The sequence below is a fragment of the Schistocerca nitens genome, chromosome 2 (assembly GCF_023898315.1).
Source record: "Schistocerca nitens isolate TAMUIC-IGC-003100 chromosome 2, iqSchNite1.1, whole genome shotgun sequence".
NCBI lineage: Eukaryota > Metazoa > Arthropoda > Insecta > Orthoptera > Acrididae > Schistocerca > Schistocerca nitens.
The window spans coordinates 997,392,223-997,412,708 of record NC_064615.1 but is presented as its reverse complement, the minus strand read 5'-3'; the positions used below and the strand labels follow the sequence as shown (position 1 = coordinate 997,412,708).

General features: G+C 38.0%; 1 protein-coding gene across 1 annotated transcript in view; it reads right to left on the bottom strand.

Annotated features, from left to right (window-relative positions):
- LOC126235494 (uncharacterized) overlaps window positions 1-20,486 on the bottom strand; it is a 284,326-nt gene that overhangs the window by 185,697 nt on the left and 78,143 nt on the right. Inside the window, exons 7-8 of the mRNA XM_049944213.1 lie at window positions 20,207-20,369; window positions 19,861-20,134 (exon numbers count right to left, since the gene is read on the bottom strand). Of these exons, the coding sequence (XP_049800170.1) occupies window positions 19,861-20,134; window positions 20,207-20,369 (437 nt within the window). The remainder of the gene's footprint in view (window positions 1-19,860; window positions 20,135-20,206; window positions 20,370-20,486) is intronic.

The window sequence follows — 20,486 nt, the reverse complement described above, 5'->3', positions numbered from 1 at the left end:
GTAACTCCACCATTCTTCTTTTACAACATTACATCATAAATCAATAAAACATTATTGTGATCTAGACTGTTATTTAACCCATACTAAGATGTGGTGACAGAAGTGACTGAATGGCAGAAAGGAGCTATGGTGTTTGGACGTGCACATCACCACACCATGAATGAATTTGCCTCATATATCCACCATGTCTACAAAGAATGGTGTACAAGTCATGGCTTAACATGGGATAATAGCATTGGTCATAAATGATCCTGGGCCCAGAGGTAAGTGTCAACCTCATAATAACAATCAGTTTCATACCTGCTAGAAATTGTAGCTGTCAGTGAATGCAACTCCATCTCAGTTTCCCAGCAAACATTGTTATGGGAACTTCATGCAATGGATATTTGGAATAGAGTACCTCAAGGAAGGCTATTGTTCTTGGCAGTACATAAATTTGCACACCAGCATGCCAAATACAAGCTGGACAACAGCAGACTGGAGGTGTGTCACAATTTTGGTTCTTCAGAAATGATGCAAGTCTCTGCGTACACCTTCACCCTAGTAAGATTTGTAATCTGCAGAATGTGGAGGGTGCAGTTCCGGCTCGAGGTTGTTCTGCAATGTTTTCTGGTTGTATTTTATACCATGACTTGGGCCCATTGATTCAGGTTACAGTGATCGTGAACCAGGATGATTATGCCAACAACCTGTATGACTAGGTGTTGCTCTCTCCTCAACATCTTCATGATGAACAAACAGTGGATACTCATCTCCCAAGATGATAGCCATGTTCACATTGTTATGCACACACACTCTCTTTAAAATTTTAAATAGTATCACTCTTAATGAAAGACCCTCAAATCACAGTCTTTGTAGACTGATGACATATTTTGTGATAATTTAACTACTTGTCTGCAAGCTAATCATTAATTTGTGCTGCGAGAATAAATGTGCTTCAATTGAAAATTAACTCTGATGGTGTCAACTTGAATATGTAAAACCAAGCACCTAGCAGTTCATCTACTGTACATGAAATGAAGTATGATCCGTAATTTCACACGTGGCAAACTCATTCGCTCCCATGGAAGCAAGTATACTGGCTTTTCCAGCACTTTTCACTGTACAATTACCTAACAGTGACTAACATGTTCATATAACCACATTGCCTTTCCTGAAGCATTTGTTGTATTAAATGTTACTGGTACTTTCCACTATATTCATCATTCTCCGCGCCGGAAGAACAATTGACTTCAGAAGAGTAACAGAATTTCCTTCTCACTTCATGATGTGTAATACAGGACATTAATGTCTTTCAGTATCAAGTGCCCACTTTTGTGCATGGCCAGATGGTTAGCCCATACACAGTCGTTAGCTCATTTTAATTTCAGCAGTCTTTCTCATGATTAGGGCCCAGATTTTAAGACATGTCATATTTTTATCATGAACTTTAGGATTAATTTTACGACGACTTGTGTACAAATCCAGGTATTGTATTTAATTGTGCATATGAAGTCACATTCACATCTTCAGTAACATGTCATATTTCAGGCAACTTTTGCCATAATAAGGTCATATTTCAGCCAACTTTTGCCAAAAATGCATTATTTGTCATACCTTTATGGATGCAAGAATAAAACAATAAAAATGTTGCTCACATGGCAATTTTTCAGATGGTATTATCACAAATAAACAACACTTATGACAAAGCTTTATTTACCGGGAATGTAGTAGACAAGCAGTACAACACACTAGTTGGTTCGCTGATGTAAGATACTGCTACATAGAATCGACAAAATGCTCTCGAAGCCGAAAAGCTTCTTCCAATTCAATAAACATTGCACATGTTGTCACACTACTAAGTTTGAATACAAACTCTGTCTGGTTCAACTTCCCAAAAGTAAACTACTCCATCAGCATGAAGTTGCAAGGTATTGTTTGCGAGTTTGGAGGCAAGGTCTTCAGCACTGACGGGGAAATATTATTTTGTAAACTGTGTGAAGTTAAAGTTGGTGCATAAAAGCGGTTTAATATGCAACAACACAGTAATACCACCAATTACAGGAGCTGTGTGAAGAGAAGTGCTAAAAATGACAGCAGACAAATGCTATTATTTGAGCAGACAGGCCCATCTTCTACCATGCAGTCATTCAACGACTCGTGCAAGATAATTATGTCTTGCAACATCCCGTTTGAGAAGCTGAAGAATTCACACTTTAGAAAGTTCTTGGAGAAGAACAACACACATCCAGTTCCAGACGAATCTACACTGAGAAAAAACTATCTGTGTGCTAAGAAGAGCAACTAATCATAAATTAGTGCTACTGACCAAAAGGTTTAGCTGCCCACAGATGAAACTACCAATGTGTGCAGACATTATGTTGCCAATGTTGGTGGCATTCTAAAAGTTGACAGGTTTCGAGGAAAGTTTCTCCTAACATGTAAAGCCCTCGAGAGTAAACAACTCGACAACTGCCATTCTATTTGACAACTCTATGAGGCTACTGAGCCTGGATGGTGTGAACAGATACAACATTTTGCTGCTAGTAACAGACAGTGCTTCATAAGTAGCTACAGCAGCGAAGGGGTTTCGGATTCCCTACACCAGTATGGTGTACCTCGCTTGCCTTGCACACGTGTTAAAAGAGATGCAGACTAAGTGCGATTAAATTATCCTGATGTGGACAAATTAATTCCCTGTGGCAAGAAAATCAAATCTCTGCTACAGGCACAGAAAATCAAGGATCAGGCACCTCCACTACCCGTCCCTCCCTCTGCTTGTTATAAGCGACAGTGTTAATCCAAGAACCCCATTGTGTAACTACTGCACCACTATACCAAAACAAAAACAATCTTTTGCGAGGCTGATATAAACAAATCAAGTGCTGCTAAAACTGCTACAGAGGACTTTACGTTTACGTTGTCTGCAAACTTGGCATACATTAACACCAACTTTACATCAGTATCAAAAGCCATCACATGACTGGAAGCTGAATAACACCCTAAATGTTGTACAAGATGTGCAAAGAATGACGCTCTAACTCCCTGAATGCTTGGTGCTCCACAGATTATAACTATTTGTTAAAGGACATATTGCAAACACCACGAGCTGCACTTAAAATGTTCAGCAGTCAAACAGACTAGCATTAGGGTGTAAACTCCACTGTCAGTGGCATCTGACACAGAGACCAGTCAAGTAGAGTGATCATGTGTGTGTCGGTAGTGTTTGTGTGAATGTGTGTGTGGGGTCTCATTCCAATAGGGCCTTTTTGGCAAAAGCTTACATGTTTGGCAGTCTTTCCGTTGTGCCTGTCTGTGTCTCAGCGTCTCCGTTATATGGTGAGTAGCAACCTATCCTTTTCATAACATTGTCTATGTTAATACAATAGGATATGAAATTTGTTGTACCTCACAGGTCATCAAGTATGCTACTGCTGTCAACTCAAACAGTGGCATTTCTTGGTCACATTGGACATTACTGCCATAATGCCAACACGAGACTGACAAATATGCCAAACAGCCTATATGGGTTCAAATGGCTCTGAGCACTATGGGACTCAACTGCTGAGGTCATTAGTCCCCTAGAACTTAGAACTAGTTAAACCTACCTAACCTAAGGACATCACAAACATCCATGCCCGAGGCAGGATTCGAACCTGCGACCGTAGCGGTCTTGCGGTTCCAGACTGCAGCGCCTTTAACCGCACGGCCACTTCGGCCGGCCAAACAGCCTATATTACATGTCTCTTGTTATTCCTGAGATCATATACATCAGCGACACACATTCAAATAAGTGAAAATGCCATGCTTGAGAGATGGTGGTGGTGAGCCCCTATGGGACCACACTGCTGAGGTGTTCGGTCCCTAGGCTTACACACTACTTAAACTAACTTACACTAAGGACAACACATACACCCATGCCCGACGGAGGACTCAAACCTCTGACAGGGGAGCAGCGCAAACCACGGCAAGGCACCTCAGACCGCGCAGCTACCCTGCACGGCACCACGCTTGGACTATTAGTATGTAAGTATGTAAGTATAAAAGGGTAAAATATTTATAAATAGATAAAAATTTATGTTAACAGTCACTAAAAACATAATGATAACATGTCCGTAATGCAAAATGTGTATCTACCAAATAATGATTTTATCAATTTGGACTTGGATTAATAGTGATACAACATGTCAAGTTAGTCAATTTTATGCGCAGGAGACAGAGTGAACTCCAAATTCAATTAAAACACTGACTACAATTTTAATGAAAAAGAGAGTTATGGAATAAGATGTCTATGCAGAACTTTAACAGTGTTCAAACCGAATAAGTTCAGTTCAGAGTCGCCACCATCTCCTGCATATAAAATTGACTAATGTGATATGACATGTTGGATCATCATTAGATCCAAGTCTTAACTGACAGCCTAATTTTATGGCACAAACAGATTTTATATTATAGCCATCTTACTCCATATGTTTGAAACACGGTTGACCTCCCCTCAGTTATTTAATGAATATTATTTAGCAGCTTTATGATATTTAGAATAAAAACATACTATACGTAATTCCACAGATCAATTGTTCTAGTAGTATACATACATTGGTTTCCACTCCAAAAGAAAGAACCAGCCAAAAACTCACATTTGCAACATAAAATCAAACAGACTACCTAAAACAGCAAGTGTTGGTCTAATAGAGTTGCATGACTTAGTTACAACACAAACCTATCTTAAGATGCTGCATTCTTAAAGTTCAGCTGCACATTCTCAACCTGTCAAACGTACCTGTCCTGGGCTGTGATGCAACTGTTCTTATGCTGTATTCCCAAATGTGCACCTAATTAAACCTCACACAAATACAAAATCATGCAGAAATGGGTCAGTACACCATTACACAAAGCACAAACTAAACTGATAAAATCAAATATATCATTCAGGCTCTCTGTCTTCCAGTTAAGTTGGTATACATATGTTATAGCACTTATGCAAAGTTGACAATAGCACTGATCAGAATTCAGGGAGCTTGTGAAACAAACAATTCCGATTAGCAGGAAAATTCAGTATAAATGAATTAGCTCCTCGAACATAATATTACAATCATATTGTTGGTCTGCCAAGTAGGACTTAGAAACGAATCGCCAGGATAGCTTTGGAAGCTGTTAGCAGTAAGTCATACAAATTCTTCAAGACGAAATATGCTAACCCTAGACAGCCGTCAATGGCAATCTAAAGAAACACTGAGCCAGTATACAACAGGACAATTAGCTTCGCCCAACTTGCTAACATTCTATTGAATGATAACATATGACACACCATAACTATTATTCTATCTCTGTCTAAGTCTGTAGATATTGTCACCAACAAATATATGCTTTGAAATATCAATAAAAGCCTATGCAATTGTAGGTATTCAAACTTAAAAACATCACATGAAGAAATACAAATGTTATGATTTAACTAAGGTGGACTGTCATCTGACATAGGCCAAACCTCAGTCTAGTCCCAACACAGTCTGCTCGATCAACATCTCTCATCCTACTTATCCTACTGCTGCGATATCAGGCAAGCCACCTAACCAATTCCTTTTCTAGCCAAACTGTAGTGTCCTACACTGATGCCTCAAGTGAAAACTCTTCCAGAACACCCTCTGAAATAATTCTATCTTAATTCTTATTCCTATAAAATGTTTTTTTCTGGTGAACTATTTTTCTTTCCTATGTCATCCATTCCTCGGACTCTTCCACCTGCTTGTTGATAAGGGGTGCCTGCCCTGTAATACTGCATCTAACTTTTAGTTTGCATCATTTATGGTCTTACGTCAGCACTGCGAAAATTATCAACGCGCTCTGAAGCCCGCCATGATGGCATGGCATCCCTGGGCATTTGGCCACCTCACCAATACAACATGATCGCCTCCTCCCTCTGCACTCTAGCTGAATTCTGATTTCAGTGTTTCACTGAAACTGAAATACCTTGTGATCTATAACTCTGATGAACACTGCAGTCTTCAGCATATGTTTTTAAATAAATGAACACACCCTACATCTTCCATTCCAACCTCTTTCTCCAGTTACTCAGTTCTTATGCTTACAGCTACAAGCACATCAGCAATGTCAGTGATTTTGCATATCGATGACTGTACATATCACTCCCATGTCTCATCTTGTTCACGTTTCTACCGTTAGATACCAATTGTCGAAGCACAGTATTTTCACAGATGTGTGTGTGGAGGGGGGCGCATGTCAAAGACATAAACAAATATGATCTCAGAATAACAAGAGACATGTAATACAGACTGTTTGGCTTCTCTGGCAATTCCGTGTTTATATTATATGACAGTTGTATCCAGTGTGACCAAGAAAAATCACTGTTTAAGATCTGAAATTACTAAAACACCCCACAGACTATGTACTGTGAGACAGACATAGTTATAATAAAATTCTAAATATCCACATGATTGTATGCTTTTTAGTTGAACATGGATTTGAATATCACAAATAATTTATAATCAATACACATCATCAATACAGATACATAATATGCAAGTAAACATATGTTCTCACTGTTATGTATAGAATTGTACAATGGGTAAAACACCCGAAACATGAAATCAAGTCAGTTTCTTTGGAAAATACATATGCAAAATCAGTCAATCAACAACAGATCAGAACACAATGTTTCTTCTGTAGTGTGGAGCACCATCAGGTAGAACTGGCTGCCTACAAACTCAGTGAGATGATGTGCTCTATAAAAGGTAGTGATTGCTTCATAAGTCCAAGTGTTTACAGTATTCTATGTGAATGTGGTAGTAGCTACATAGAACAGACTGTTCCAATGGCTTATCAGTGCTGAACAAAAAATCAGAGGTACATCAAGTACAAAAGTATAATAAAATCTGCTGTTGCCAAAAAGGCCTTAATAATAAGCACGAGATCTTAATTAAGCAGACGGATTCTGGCCTACACTGCGGACTACTGGGACTGAAGCACTGAAGTGGATGTGGAAATCAGAATGAGTGTCAACAACTTTAATAGAGATATGGACTAAACACACAGGAATGTGTGGAATTGTGCACTTTATATAGAGAGACTGTGTGTGTCCCATATTGCACACTGTGATTGAAAGAGATGTTATCTCTAGTTGAAGTGGGCACTACAATGTCATTTACAAGTGGGATGCCATTAATTCCTCAACAGTCAGTTGATTTTCTCGTGAGAACTACGGCAGACTTTGTGGAAAGCTTGGATTTTTATAGAGAAAATTGGTGTGAAAAAGTGAACAGCTAACATTTGGTCACTGAACAGTTCAAAGAAAAATTGAATCTCATTTCAAACAGGTACCCCACTCATACAATTATAGTCAGGGCTGACATCAATCTAACCTCGATGTGCTGGAAAAATTAAATGTTTAAAGCCGGCAGCAGGCATAAAACTTCATCCAAAATCATAGTGAATGCTTCCTCAGAAAATTATTTTGAACAATTAGTTCATGAGCCCACTCGAAACATGAATGGTTGTGAAAGTACACTTGACCTCTTAGGAACAAATAATCCTAAACAAATAGGGAGTATCATGACGGATATGGATTAGCGATCACAAGGCAGTTGCTAGGCTGAATACTGTAACACACACAACCATAAAAAAGAAACAAAGAACATCTTTTTAAAAAAAGCTGATAAAATGCCTTTTTAAGAGGCATTCCTTCCAATCTGATCATTTAAGCGTAGAAAAGATGTGGAATCATTTCAGAGAGGTAGTAATGACAGCAATTGAAATAGATACCACATAAATTAATAAGTGATGCTACTGATCCCCCATGGTACATAAAACGGGTCACATTGCTGTTGCAGAAGCAGCAAAAAAACCATGCCAAATTTAAAAGAACGCAAAATCCCAAAGACTGGCAAAGTTTTGCAGAAGTTCAATGTATAGCGCGTATTTCAATGAGAGATGCTTATAATAATTTCCACAACAAAACTTTCTTGGAATCTGGGAGAAAACCCAAAGAGATTCTGGTCATACATAAAGCACACCAGTGGCAAGATGCAATCAATACCTTCACTGCGCAATAACAACAGTGAAGTCACTGATGACAGTGCCACTAAAGCACAGTTATTAAACATGGTTTTCCGAAACTCCTTCACCAAAGAAGATGAAGTAAATATTCCAGAATTCCAATCAAGAACAACTGCCAAGACGAGAAACTTAGCAGTACATATCCTCAGAATACCAAAGCAGCTTAAATCACTTGATAAAGGTAAGGCCTCTAGTACAGATTTTATACCAGTCAGGTTCCTTTCAGGGCATGCTAATACAATAGCTCCATATTTAGCAATTATATACAACTGCTCGCTCACAGAAGGTCCATACATAAAGACTGGAAGATTGCTCAAGTCACTACAATACCCAAAAGTGAAATGGTGTAATCTGCTGAATTACAGGCCCATATCACCAATGTCAATTTGCAGTAGGGTTTGGGAACATATACTGTGTTCAAACATTATGAATTACCTTAAAGAAAATGATTTGTTGACACAGTCAGCACGGATTCAGAAAACATTGTTCTTGTTAAACAACTAGCTCTTTTTACTCATGAAGTAATGAGTGCTATCAGCAGGGGGTGTCACAGTGATTCCATATTTTTAGATTTCCACAAGGCTTTCAACACCGTTCCTTATAAGCGTCTTCTAACCAAACTGTGTGCCTATGAAATATCGCTTCAGTTGTGTGACTGGATTCGTGATTTCCTGTCAGAAAGGTCACAGTTCATAGTAATAAGACAAAGTCATCATCAAGTAAAATGGAAGTAATGTCCAGCATTTTCCAACGAAGTGTCGTAGGCCCTCTAATGTTCCTGATCTATATTAATGACATAGGAAACAATCTGAGTAGCCCTCTTATATTGTTTGCAGATGATGTCATTTACCATCTTGTTAAGTCATTAGGTGACCAAAACGAATTGCAAAATGATTTAGATAAGATATCTGATGGTGCGAAAAGTGGCAGTTAACCCTAAATAAAGAAAAGTGTGAAGTTATTCACTTAAGTGTGATTTGCAGAATAATGATGTAGATGTAGAAAGAGAGAGGTGGTGGGACACTAGTCTAACACTTATGGGAACAGTAGTTCAAATCCCTGACCAGCTATCTAGATTTGGATTCTCCCTCGTTGGCCTAATCGTGTAAGGTAAATGCTGGGACATTTCCTTGGAAAAGGACACATCAGATTACTTTCCTAATCCTTCCCTGATAGTATCTTGTATTCTAAGGCCTCATTATTAGTTGAATGTTAAAACCGAATCTTTGCTTTTCGTGAGAGCATTGGCTTCTGGAACAGACTCAACTATTTAGTTACAGTAGGTGCCCTGCAAATCAGTTTGCAGGTATTGGAGTGGCAAGGGACTATCACCTCTAATGGGACTATACCTAACAAAACTTTGTGTTGCTCAATCCAATGTTTGAATTAGGGACAGATTAATTCCTGATGGGAGGATTGGTGGTGTCTTGAGCTACAAAGTAATTCTACAGTGTTTTCATTTGTGAACAGTACAGTTCGATGTGAGTTGAGGAATGTCTTGAGATAATCTTTCATACTTCTCATTTAAATTGTCACCTTATTTTTGGAAGGTTGCACTGTGTGTTTGGCTTTACCATGGGATTTGTGGTGGAATGGACCAATGGTTAAAGATTTTGTTGTGCATTGTGGTTCCTAACCTGTGACTAATACTTGTGGTAAACCTTCAAGACAAGTCATCTTGGTGAGTGCTCAAACGATGCCTTCAGCGGTGGTGGCATTTATGTTAGCAATAACAGGAAACGTATGTATTGTATTCACATCTACATCCAAATGATTACTCTGCTATTCACAATAAAGCGCCTGGCAGAGGGTTCAGTGAATCATCTTCCAGCTATGTCTCTACCTTTCCACTCTCGAACAGTGCGTGGGAAAACCGAGACCTTAAATTTTTTTGCACGAGCCCTGATTTCTCTTCTTTTATCATGATTATCATTCCTCCCTATGTAGGTGGGTGCCAACAGAATGTTTTTACAATCAGAGGAGTAAACTGGTGATTGAAATTACATGAGAAGATCCTGTCACAACGAAAAATGGCTTTGTTTTAATGATAGCCAGTCCATTTCACGTATCCTGCCTATGGCACTATCTCCCCTATTTCGCGATAATGCAGAATGAGCTACCCTTCTTTGAACTTTCTCGATGTCATCTGTCAGTCCCACCAGATGCAGATCTCACACCACACAGCAATATTCCAGAATAGGGGGGACAAGTGTGGTGTAAGCTGTTTCTTTATTACACCTGTTTTCTGCCGATGAATCACAGTCTCTGATTTGCTATACCCACAACATTGTCTATGTGTTTGTTCCAATTTAGGTTCCGATGCCCTAAGGCAATCCTATATGGTGGTGTTGTAGTGTGGTCTTCAGTCCAGAAACTGGTTTGATGCAGCTCTCCATGCTACTCTATCCTGTGCATGCCTCTTCATCTCCCACTACCTACTGCAACCTACATCCTTCTGAATTTGTTTAATGTATTCATCTCTTGGTTTCCCTGTACGGTTTTTACCCTCCATGCTGCCCTCAAATTCTAAATTGGTGATCTCTGGATGCCTCAGAATATGCCCTACCAACCACTCCCTGCTTCTAGTCAAGTTCTGCCACAAATTTCTCTTCTCTCCAATTCTATTCAATACCTCCTCATTAGTTATGTGATCTACCCATCTAATCTTAAGCATTCTTCTGTAGCACCACATTTCGAATGCTTCTATTCTCTTCTTGTCCAAACTATGTATCATCCATGTTTCACTTCCATACATGGCTACACTCCATACAAATACTTACAGAAATGACTTCCTGACACTTAAATCTATACTCGATGTTAACAAATTTCTCTTGGTCAGAAACGCTTTCCTTGCCATTGCCAGTGTATATTTTATATCCTCTCTACTTCGACCATCATCAGTTATTTTGCTCCCCAAATAGCAAAACTAATTTACTACTTTAAGCCTCTCATTTCCTAATCTAATTCCCGCAGCATCACCTAATTCAATTCGACTACATTCCATTATCCTCGTTTCGCTTCTGTTGATGTTCATCTTATATCCTCCTTTCAAGACACTGTCCATTCCGTTCAGCTGATCTTTCACGTCCTTTGCTGTCTCTGACAGAATTACAATGTCATCGGCGAACCTCAAAGTTTTTACTTCTTCTCCATGGATTTTAATTCCTACTCCAAATTTTTCTTTTGTTTCCTTTACTGCTTGCTCAACATACAGATTGAATAATATCGAGGATAGGCTACAACCCTGCCTCACTCTATTCCCAACCATTCCTTCCCTTTCATGCCCCTAGACTCTTATAACCGCAATCTGGTTTCTTTACAAATTGCAAAAAGCCTTTTGCTCCCTGTAATTTACCCCTGCCACCTTCAAAATTTGAAACAAAGTATTCCAGTCAACATTGTCAAAAGCTTTCTCCAAGTCTACAAATGCTAGAAACGTAGGTTTGCCTTTCCTTAATCTATTTTCTAAGATAAGTCGTAGGGTCAGTATTGCCTCACGTGTTCCAATATTTCTACGGAATCCAAACGGATCTTCCCCGAGGTCGGCTTCTACCAGTTTTTCCATTCGTCTGTACAGAATTCATGTTAGTATTTTGCAGCCGTGGCTTACTAAACTGATAGTTCGGTAATTTTCACATCTGTCAACACCTGCTTTCTTTGGGATTGGAATTATTATATTCTTCTCGATTTCTGAGATTATTTTGCCTATCTCATAAATCTTGCTCGCTGGATGGTAGAATTTTGTTAGGCCTGGCTCTCCCAAGGTTGTCATTAGTTCTAATGGGATGTTGTCTACTCCCGGGGCCTTGTTTCGACTTAGGTCTTTCAGTGCTCTGTCAAACTCTTCACGCAATATCATATCTCCTACTTCATCTTCATCTACATTCTCTTCCATTTCTATAACATTAACCTCAAGAACATCGCCCTTGTACAGACCCTCTACATACTCCTTCCACCTTTCTGCCTTCTCTTCTTTGCTTATTACTGGATTTCCATCTGAGCTCTTGATATTCATGGAAGTCGTTCTCTTTTCTCCAAAGATCTCTTTAATTTTTCTGTAGGCAGTATCTATCTTACCCCTAGTGAGATAAGTCTCTACGTCCTTACATTTGTCCTCTAACCATCCCTGATTAGCCATTTTGCACTTCCTGTTGATCTCATTTTTGAGACATTTGTATTCCTTTTTGCCTGCTTCATTTACTGCATTTTTGTATTTTGTCCTTTCCTCAATTAAATTCAATATCTCTTCTGTTACCCAAGGATTTCTAGTAGCCCTCGTCTTTTTACCTATTTGATCCTCTGCTACCTTCACCATTTAGTCTCCAAAAGCTACCTATTCTTCTTCTACTGTATTTCTTTCCCCCATTCTTGTCAATCATTCCCTAATGCTCTCCCTGAAGGTCTCTACAACCTCTTGTTCTTTCAGTTTATCCAGGTCCCATCTCCTCAATTTACCACTTTTTTGCAGTTTAATCAGTTTTAATTTACAGTTCATAACCAATAGATTGTGGTCAGAGTCCACATCTGCCCCTGGAAATGTCTTACAATTTAAAACCTGGTTCCTGAATCTCTGTCTTACCATTATATAATCTATCTGATACCTTCCAGTATCTCCAGGCTTCTTCCATGTATACAACCTTCTTTTATGATTTTTGAACCAAGTGTTAGCTATGATTAAGTTATGCTCTGTGCAAAATTCGACCACGCAGCTTCCTCTTTCATTCCTTACTCTAATTCCATATTCACCTACTACATTTCCTTCTCTTCGTTTTACTACTATCGAGTTCCAGTCACCCATGACTATTAAATTTTCATCTCCCTTCACTACCTGAATAATTTCTTTTATTTCAACATACATTTCTTCAATTTCTTCGTCATCTGCAGAGCTAGATGGCATATGAACTTGTACTACTGTAGTAGGCGTGGGCTTCGTGTCTATCTTGGCCACAATAATGTGTTCACTATGCTGTTGGTAGTAGCTTACCCGCATTCCTATTTTTTTATTCATTATTAAACCTACTCCTGCATTACCCCTATTTGACTTTGTATTTATAACCCTGTATTCGCCTGACCAAAAGTCTTGTTCCTCCTGCCACCGAACTTCACTAATTCCCACTATATCTAAATTTCACCTATCCATTTCCCTCTTTAATTTTCTAACCTACCTGACCGATTAAGTGATCTGACATTCCACACTCCAATCTGAAAATGCCTGTTTTGTTTCTCCCGATAACAGTGTCCTCCTGAGTAGTCCCTGCCCGGAGATCCGAATGGGGGAGTATTTACCTCTGGAATATTTTACCCAAGAGAATGCTATCATCATTTAACCATGCAGTAAAGCTGCATGCCTTTGGGAAAAATTATGGCTGTAGTTTCCCTTTGCTTTCAGCCGTTCGCAGTACCATTTTGATTACAAGGCCACATTAGTCAATCATCCAGACTGTTGCCCCTGCAACTACTGAAAAGGCTGCTGCCCCTCTTCAGGAACCACAAATTTCTCTGGCCTTTCAACAGATACCCCTCCATTGTGATTGCACCTACGGTATGGCTATCTGTATCACTGAGGGGGGGACATTCCATAAATTCCATGAAGTGGCAGAACTGTCAGTTCTCAAGGAGGAAGTTAATACAATTAGCTCTGGGCATGAAGATGTAGAAAAACAGTGGTTCAAGTTTAGAGCAACAACTGACCAAGCACCGAATAGATACATAATATGTAGAACAGTTCATCTTTTATCATTCCCTGGTATGTTGTCTCTGTATAGAATTACAAGCAATATCAACTACTGCACAACAGGTGTGAAGTTACTACCATATGTAAAGCTGTCAGTGTCATCCAAACTCTCAGGGGTGACACAGAGGAACCGAAATTGTTGGTATGAAATTGAAATCAGAAATCCTGAACACTACTTTCAAATGCACCTTTGCAAATGGAGACCCAGGAGTATTGTCCCAGTTTAATTCTCACATCATTGGAAAGCTGAGTGATATAGATATAGGTCTCATGGCATTCAGAAGTAGCTTAAAAAAACAAACAATGACCTAATGGAATCTCCATCACATTCTATACAGAATTTGCAACTGAAGTAGACTCTCTATTAAAAGTAATACACTGTAGATACTCTCAACAAAAAACTGTGCCCAATGGTTGGAAGAATGCACAGGTCATATGAGTCGACAAGAAGGGTAGTGGAAGTGATTCACGTAACTACCACCCAGTATAATTGTCATTCATATGTTTTAGGATCTGGAAACATATTCTGAGCCGAAATGTCAAATTATGTCCAACAGAATGACATTCTCCATGTAAGCCATCATGAATTCCAAGAACATCAGTGATGTGATACAACTCTCTTTTCTAACATTAAATACTGAAATTCTTGCATCAAGGCAGTAGATGCAGTATTTCTCGACCCATTATCAGACCAACTTTTATTTATGAAAGTACAACCATATGGATTATATCAAATGAAGTTTACAACTGGAATTAATATGTTTTTCCTAATTGTATCTGGGGGAAGTGTATTGGGACATTTACTGTTTGTGTTGTCTGGAAGATAATACAAGGGACATGTCAAAAATAATGCACAGGTTGGTATAATAACAGACTGTTTGATGCAACAACAATGAAAATTACAACAGATGTAGCTGGGAGCTTGAAGAGAAGCACGATTTTGTTTTTTCACTTTGCACTCCAACATACAATTGCCGAGAGGTAGAAATGGACACCGAAGGGGCCTCAGGTACTGTGAAGACCAGAGGTTGTACACTAAGATCCAAATTTTATGTGGCAAGAACCCGACAAATCCACTGAGTATTAGGTAAAGCTTGTGGTGAGTATGCAGTGGACCACAGTACAGGTTCACATTGTGTTAATCATTACCATGGTGATCGTATGAGCATGGACAAAAATCCGAGGCCCAGAATGCCAGAAACATCAACAGATGAATGAAATGTGAAAGTTGTGAGAGATGTTCTTGAAAAAGATTGCAGTATGACTTGAGAAGAATTCTCTGAAGCTACAGGAAATCCCCCAACAGTAGTATACCATATTCTAACAATGATCTGAAGAAGACAAAAATTTGGGTGTGACTGGTCCCACATTGTGGGAATGCTGCTGAAGAGAAGCAGAAATGCCTGAACAATGCAACTTTGCTCAAACAATGATTTGACCATGAAGGTCAAGAATTATTGTGTCGAATTGTCACTACTGATGAAACGTGGATTAGTGACTTCCCAGACCTGAAATCACAGTCCAAATTTCCACGTGCTCAGTCGAAGGTCAAGCAAGGAATCATCACGACAGATAAGAGTCCCATGTGGAACAAGTGTCACAGCTGTGTATCGTCGTAACTTCATGCAAAATCTGTGCAGGTAAATGTACAAAACCCAACCTCAGTTGCTTCAGGCTGGGCCATTCATTCTCCAGGACATTAATCATCTTCATATTGGCAATGTCGTAGCCCAAAAACTGCACGAATACAGAAGATGGGAAGTACTGACCCATCCTCCCAACAGCCTGGACACGAGTCCACCAGACTAACTTATTCCCGGAAATGGAAAAACTTGTGTGTGGAATGTCATTATATTTCTCTGGAAGAGCTTTCTACCACCATTCCTGAGCCATTCAACAGATGAACAGAAGTGGTGTCCTGTATGGAATAACAGAACTTCTGAGACTTTGGGATTCATTCATAGACAAGCAGGGAGACTATACTGTAGGACTGTGAAGAGATATTGAAAAAAAAAAAAAAAAGTTATGAAATCTTCATGGGTTATCAGCCGAGTGGCAGCGTCTTCTAGTCACAACGTTTCAATGGATTGCGTATCTATCATCTTCAAACAAAGATGACGGATACGCAATCCATTGAAACATTGAGACTAGAAGATGACGTCACTCGTCTGACAACCTGTGAATATTTCATATCTGAAATACACCAAGAAAGCCTGCAACCGCATATAAAAATAAATCTGTATGCAAAAAAAATTGTGTGCACTGTTTATGAAATATCCCTCTCATTAACAGTTATCTTAGTCTTCCTGTAGCTAATGCAGTTATCCATAACAATAACTGCATAAATATTCAATAAGATCTTGGCAAGCTTTCGATATGGATCACAGATTAACACCTTGCTTTAAGTGTTCATAAAAATAAAAATGTAGTGCCCTTTGACAAAATATCAATGAATCACAATTGCAGTCAGTCAGCCCTACTGAGATCTTTGTGATATAGAACAGTTGCAAATATTTGGCCTTAAGAAGTGGGATCCAGTATCATGAATTTATTTTGAATATATAAACTTTAGCAGACAACCTTAAAGAGCTAGAAAATTTATCCAAGAAAACCAAAAAATATTTCTTCATTTATATTTAATATGCATTGAAATTATCCAACTAAGGTTGACAACCTTCGACAGTCAAAAATGGAAAGGTCTTTTAGGAAAAAAATTCCACCGTCCTGCTCAAAAAGGCAGGAAAAGGCTACATCGGATTCGGTGGGTAGTCAACTAGAAGACAGCAACGAATCGGAGTGTTTGCAACCATCCAAATGCACACTAAAACACAAAAAGAAGATTAAACATAAACAAATAAATTATATAGCAACATACAACATAAACCCACTACTTCAGACCGGAAAACTCAAGGAGCTCACAGATGAACTAAATAAACAAAAAATTTTAATAACAGGGATCCAAGAAATGAGAAACACCACAGAGGACCCATTCGAATCACAAGGATACAGAATTTATAATGGGAAAGCAGGACCGAGGGCAATGAAACAATGTCCCCAGTTTGGAACAGGGTTTTTAGTAAACATAAAAATAATAGATTCAGTAACGGATTTCCAAGCAGTATCACCAAGATTTGTGACTCTAAGCTTTAAAACAATAAATAAAACCTACACAATAATAAATGCTCATGCCCCAACAAATGAAAAAAATTGTCTAACAAAAACAAAGGAAGAGGTAGATAAATTTTGGGACCTTCTAGAACAAACTGTGAACAGAGTAAATAAAAAGAATGTAAAAATCTTATTGGGAGATTTCAATGCTCAGTTGGGAAAAGAAAGGAAATATAAAGATATAATTGGAAAATGGAGTCCACATAAATTTACAAACAAAAACGGTCAAAGACTTGTAGAACTCTGCAGAGAACACAACCTTATATCTAAATCAACATACTTTAAGAGGAAGCCAAGTAAACTTAAACCATGGAAGCATCCAGACTGGACGAATGGCGAGTGGCAGCTAGACCATGTCTGTATGGACAAAAAGTTTCATAAGGAGATCCACAATGTTAAAGTACTGAGAGGAGTAGACACAGGCTCAGACCATTATATGGTTAAAATTAAAATCAAATTCACACCGTTAAAGAAGAGGACCGGAAAAAGTAATAAAATAAAAAGGAGGTTTGACCCACATCAGCTAATTAAAAATAATAAGTACCAACAAATAACACAAACCATCAAATTAACAGATGATCTAGAACAACTAGTGCCTAATCTTAAAAAAAGAAGCAGAGAATCTAGCTCCCTTGAACCCACGAAGGAAACATGCATGGTGGACATCAGAATGTGACAAATTCCATGAAGATAGACACCAAGCATGGTTAAAGTTTCAAACACATAAAACTGAAGAAAATGCCATCAACCTAAAAAATGAAAGAAAAAAATTCACTCAAAATATTAGAAGAATCAAGAGAGGATTTCATAAAGATATTATAAAGTCTATAGAAGGTAATTATCATAAAACCAACTCCAGGAACTACTACAAAATCTTTGGGAAACAACTACAACAATATGAGGCCCCTACACTAATACTGAAAGATGAAGATGGAAGAATGACACACAGTAACAAGGAAAATGCAGAAATCATGGCAAAAGCATTTAACAAACTTCTGAATTGCGAGGAACCCAAAGAACCCTTACAAATCAACATAAATACCCCAATAAAAACCAAACCTAACAAACTAGACCCTCCAACTTTCCGAGAAGTAGAAGAAATTCTTAAAGAACAAAAAAATTATAAGGCATGTGGAGAAGATCAGGTTTTTGTTGAAATGTGGAAATATGCAAGTGACACAGTCAAGACCTCCTTACACATGGCTCTAACAAAAATTTGGGTAACAGAACAATTTCCCGAACATTGGACCACAGCTATCATCCACCCACTACACAAAAAGGGAGATAAGAGCAACCCAGACAACTACAGAGGAATCTCTCTCCTAGATTGCACATATAAAATTCTATCCAAGATCCTATATGAAAGAATCAAGAAGCAATTAGAACAGGAGTTAGGGGAATATCAGGGAGGTTTCAGACCATGGAGAAGCTGTGCAGAGCAGATAATTAGTTTAAAATTGATTATGGCATACTACAAGAAACGGAACAAACCTCTGGCAATAACATTTGTAGATTTTAAGAAGGCATATGACTGTCTCCACAGACCTCCAATATTAAAAATTTTAAGAAATCTAGGACTCCATCCAAAACTAATTAAAATAATACAACTCACTCTAACCAACACCAAATCAAAAGTGAAGTTTAGAGGAGAAATTTCGGAACCATTCCTCATAAAAACAGGCTTAAGACAAGGTGACTGCGTATCACCATTACTTTTCAACTGTGCACTGGAATACATAATGAGAGAATGGTACAAGGACAATCCAAAGAGGATAAGAATTGGAAGTGCAAAAGATGATATTAGCTTAAACTGCTTGGGATTCGCTGATGATCTTGCTCTCCTAGCCAGCACCGTTCAAGAAGCCAGGCAACAAGTGAAATCAATACAAGAAATAGCAGAGAAAGTAGGCCTTAGAATATCATTTGAAAAAACGGAGATTATGCTAACTGATCCACCACTTGCAAACAAAATTACAATAGGAGAACAGGAAATCAAAATTGTTGATAAATTTAAATATTTAGGCGAAATAATAACATACAATCTAAATGAGAAGCCATCATGGCAAAATAGAATAAAAAAACTGAACTATGCAAATTACATTACCAAAACTACATACAACAAAAAAGCCTATCTATAGATGCAAAATTAAAACACTATAAAACAGTTACACAACCAGAAATAACGTATGCAGCTGAAACTACCTTCAAAACAACTAATACAGCAGAAATTGACAGAATACTACAAATGGAAAGGAGAATAATTAGGACATGTATAAATAAACAGTATAAAATAAATGGAGATTGGAGAATAGTATCAAATGAAACAGTATATAAGAAAATAGAACCAGTCATGAGCACAATCAGGAAGAAACGCATCTCATTCTTTGGACATCTGATGAGAACTCCAGAAAACAGAATTAGTAAAAAAATAATACAAAAATTGTGGAATAGCAAGAGCGACATTAAATGGATCACAGAAATTAAGGAAGATATAAAAGAACTTCAAATTACAGTAGATGACCTAAAAAACAAGACAGAGAAAACCAGAATACTGCAAGACCTGCAAACCAGACTACAAATGAAAATCAATAAAAGGAGTACAGGAAGAGTTGTCTCAGATGAAGAAAGAAAGAAAATATCTGAAAGAATGAAGAAATATTGGGCAGACAGAAGAGCAAAACACCTTTCATATAAGAATAGCCTCTAATAATTATATTACCTAAATATCATATTAAGTTACTGTCGAACCAAATTTTATCCATGTGTAACAACTTGTTTAGAACTTTGTATTTTTGACTACAGTGGTCCAATGAAGGCCATAAAATAAATAATAATAATAAAATGCATTGACATTTCCAAAGTATCCATAATAAATATGCTTAATTTTACTTAATGCATGCATTATTTACCTGAGTCTTCAAACTTGTCAATCTACTACGAGAATACTCCAAAAGCTGCCTAATCTCGTGTAAGTTTTTGGCAGCAGCCTTTGAACAACATTCAACAATAAAATGTACGTCTGTTATATCGTGCAGCACTTCTAGCAGAGTGTTCGCATCAGATGTATTCTGTTGGGCAATATAAATTGCTTCACTTTTGTAAACAGTTTCCACATCAAGGCCATGAACAATTGCAAACTGCTTTGCCTCGGTAAACAGTCCTCTCCGAAGAAGGTGATCCAATCTAATAATATCAACAGATTATTAAAGGTTCAAACAAAGAACAATATATCAACTGTGCAATAACTAAGCTGACCTGAACTCTGGTATTCCTTGAGCTAAAATCTTCACATTAAGCGTGTCAATGCAAGATTTTTTTGTTGAAGAGCCTTCAACATAGAATATTTCTTGTATAGCTTGTGGTATATCAACCAGGTATGATGTATATGCGACATCAATGCTATACTTAATCTCAAAACCTACAAAGGAATAGGAAACAATAGTGAATACACATTTGATATTAATATAAAGATTAACAAAACGTTCTTCAAGAGGTCACCTACAGCGAATATATATTTGGAAAAATCATTTTCTAT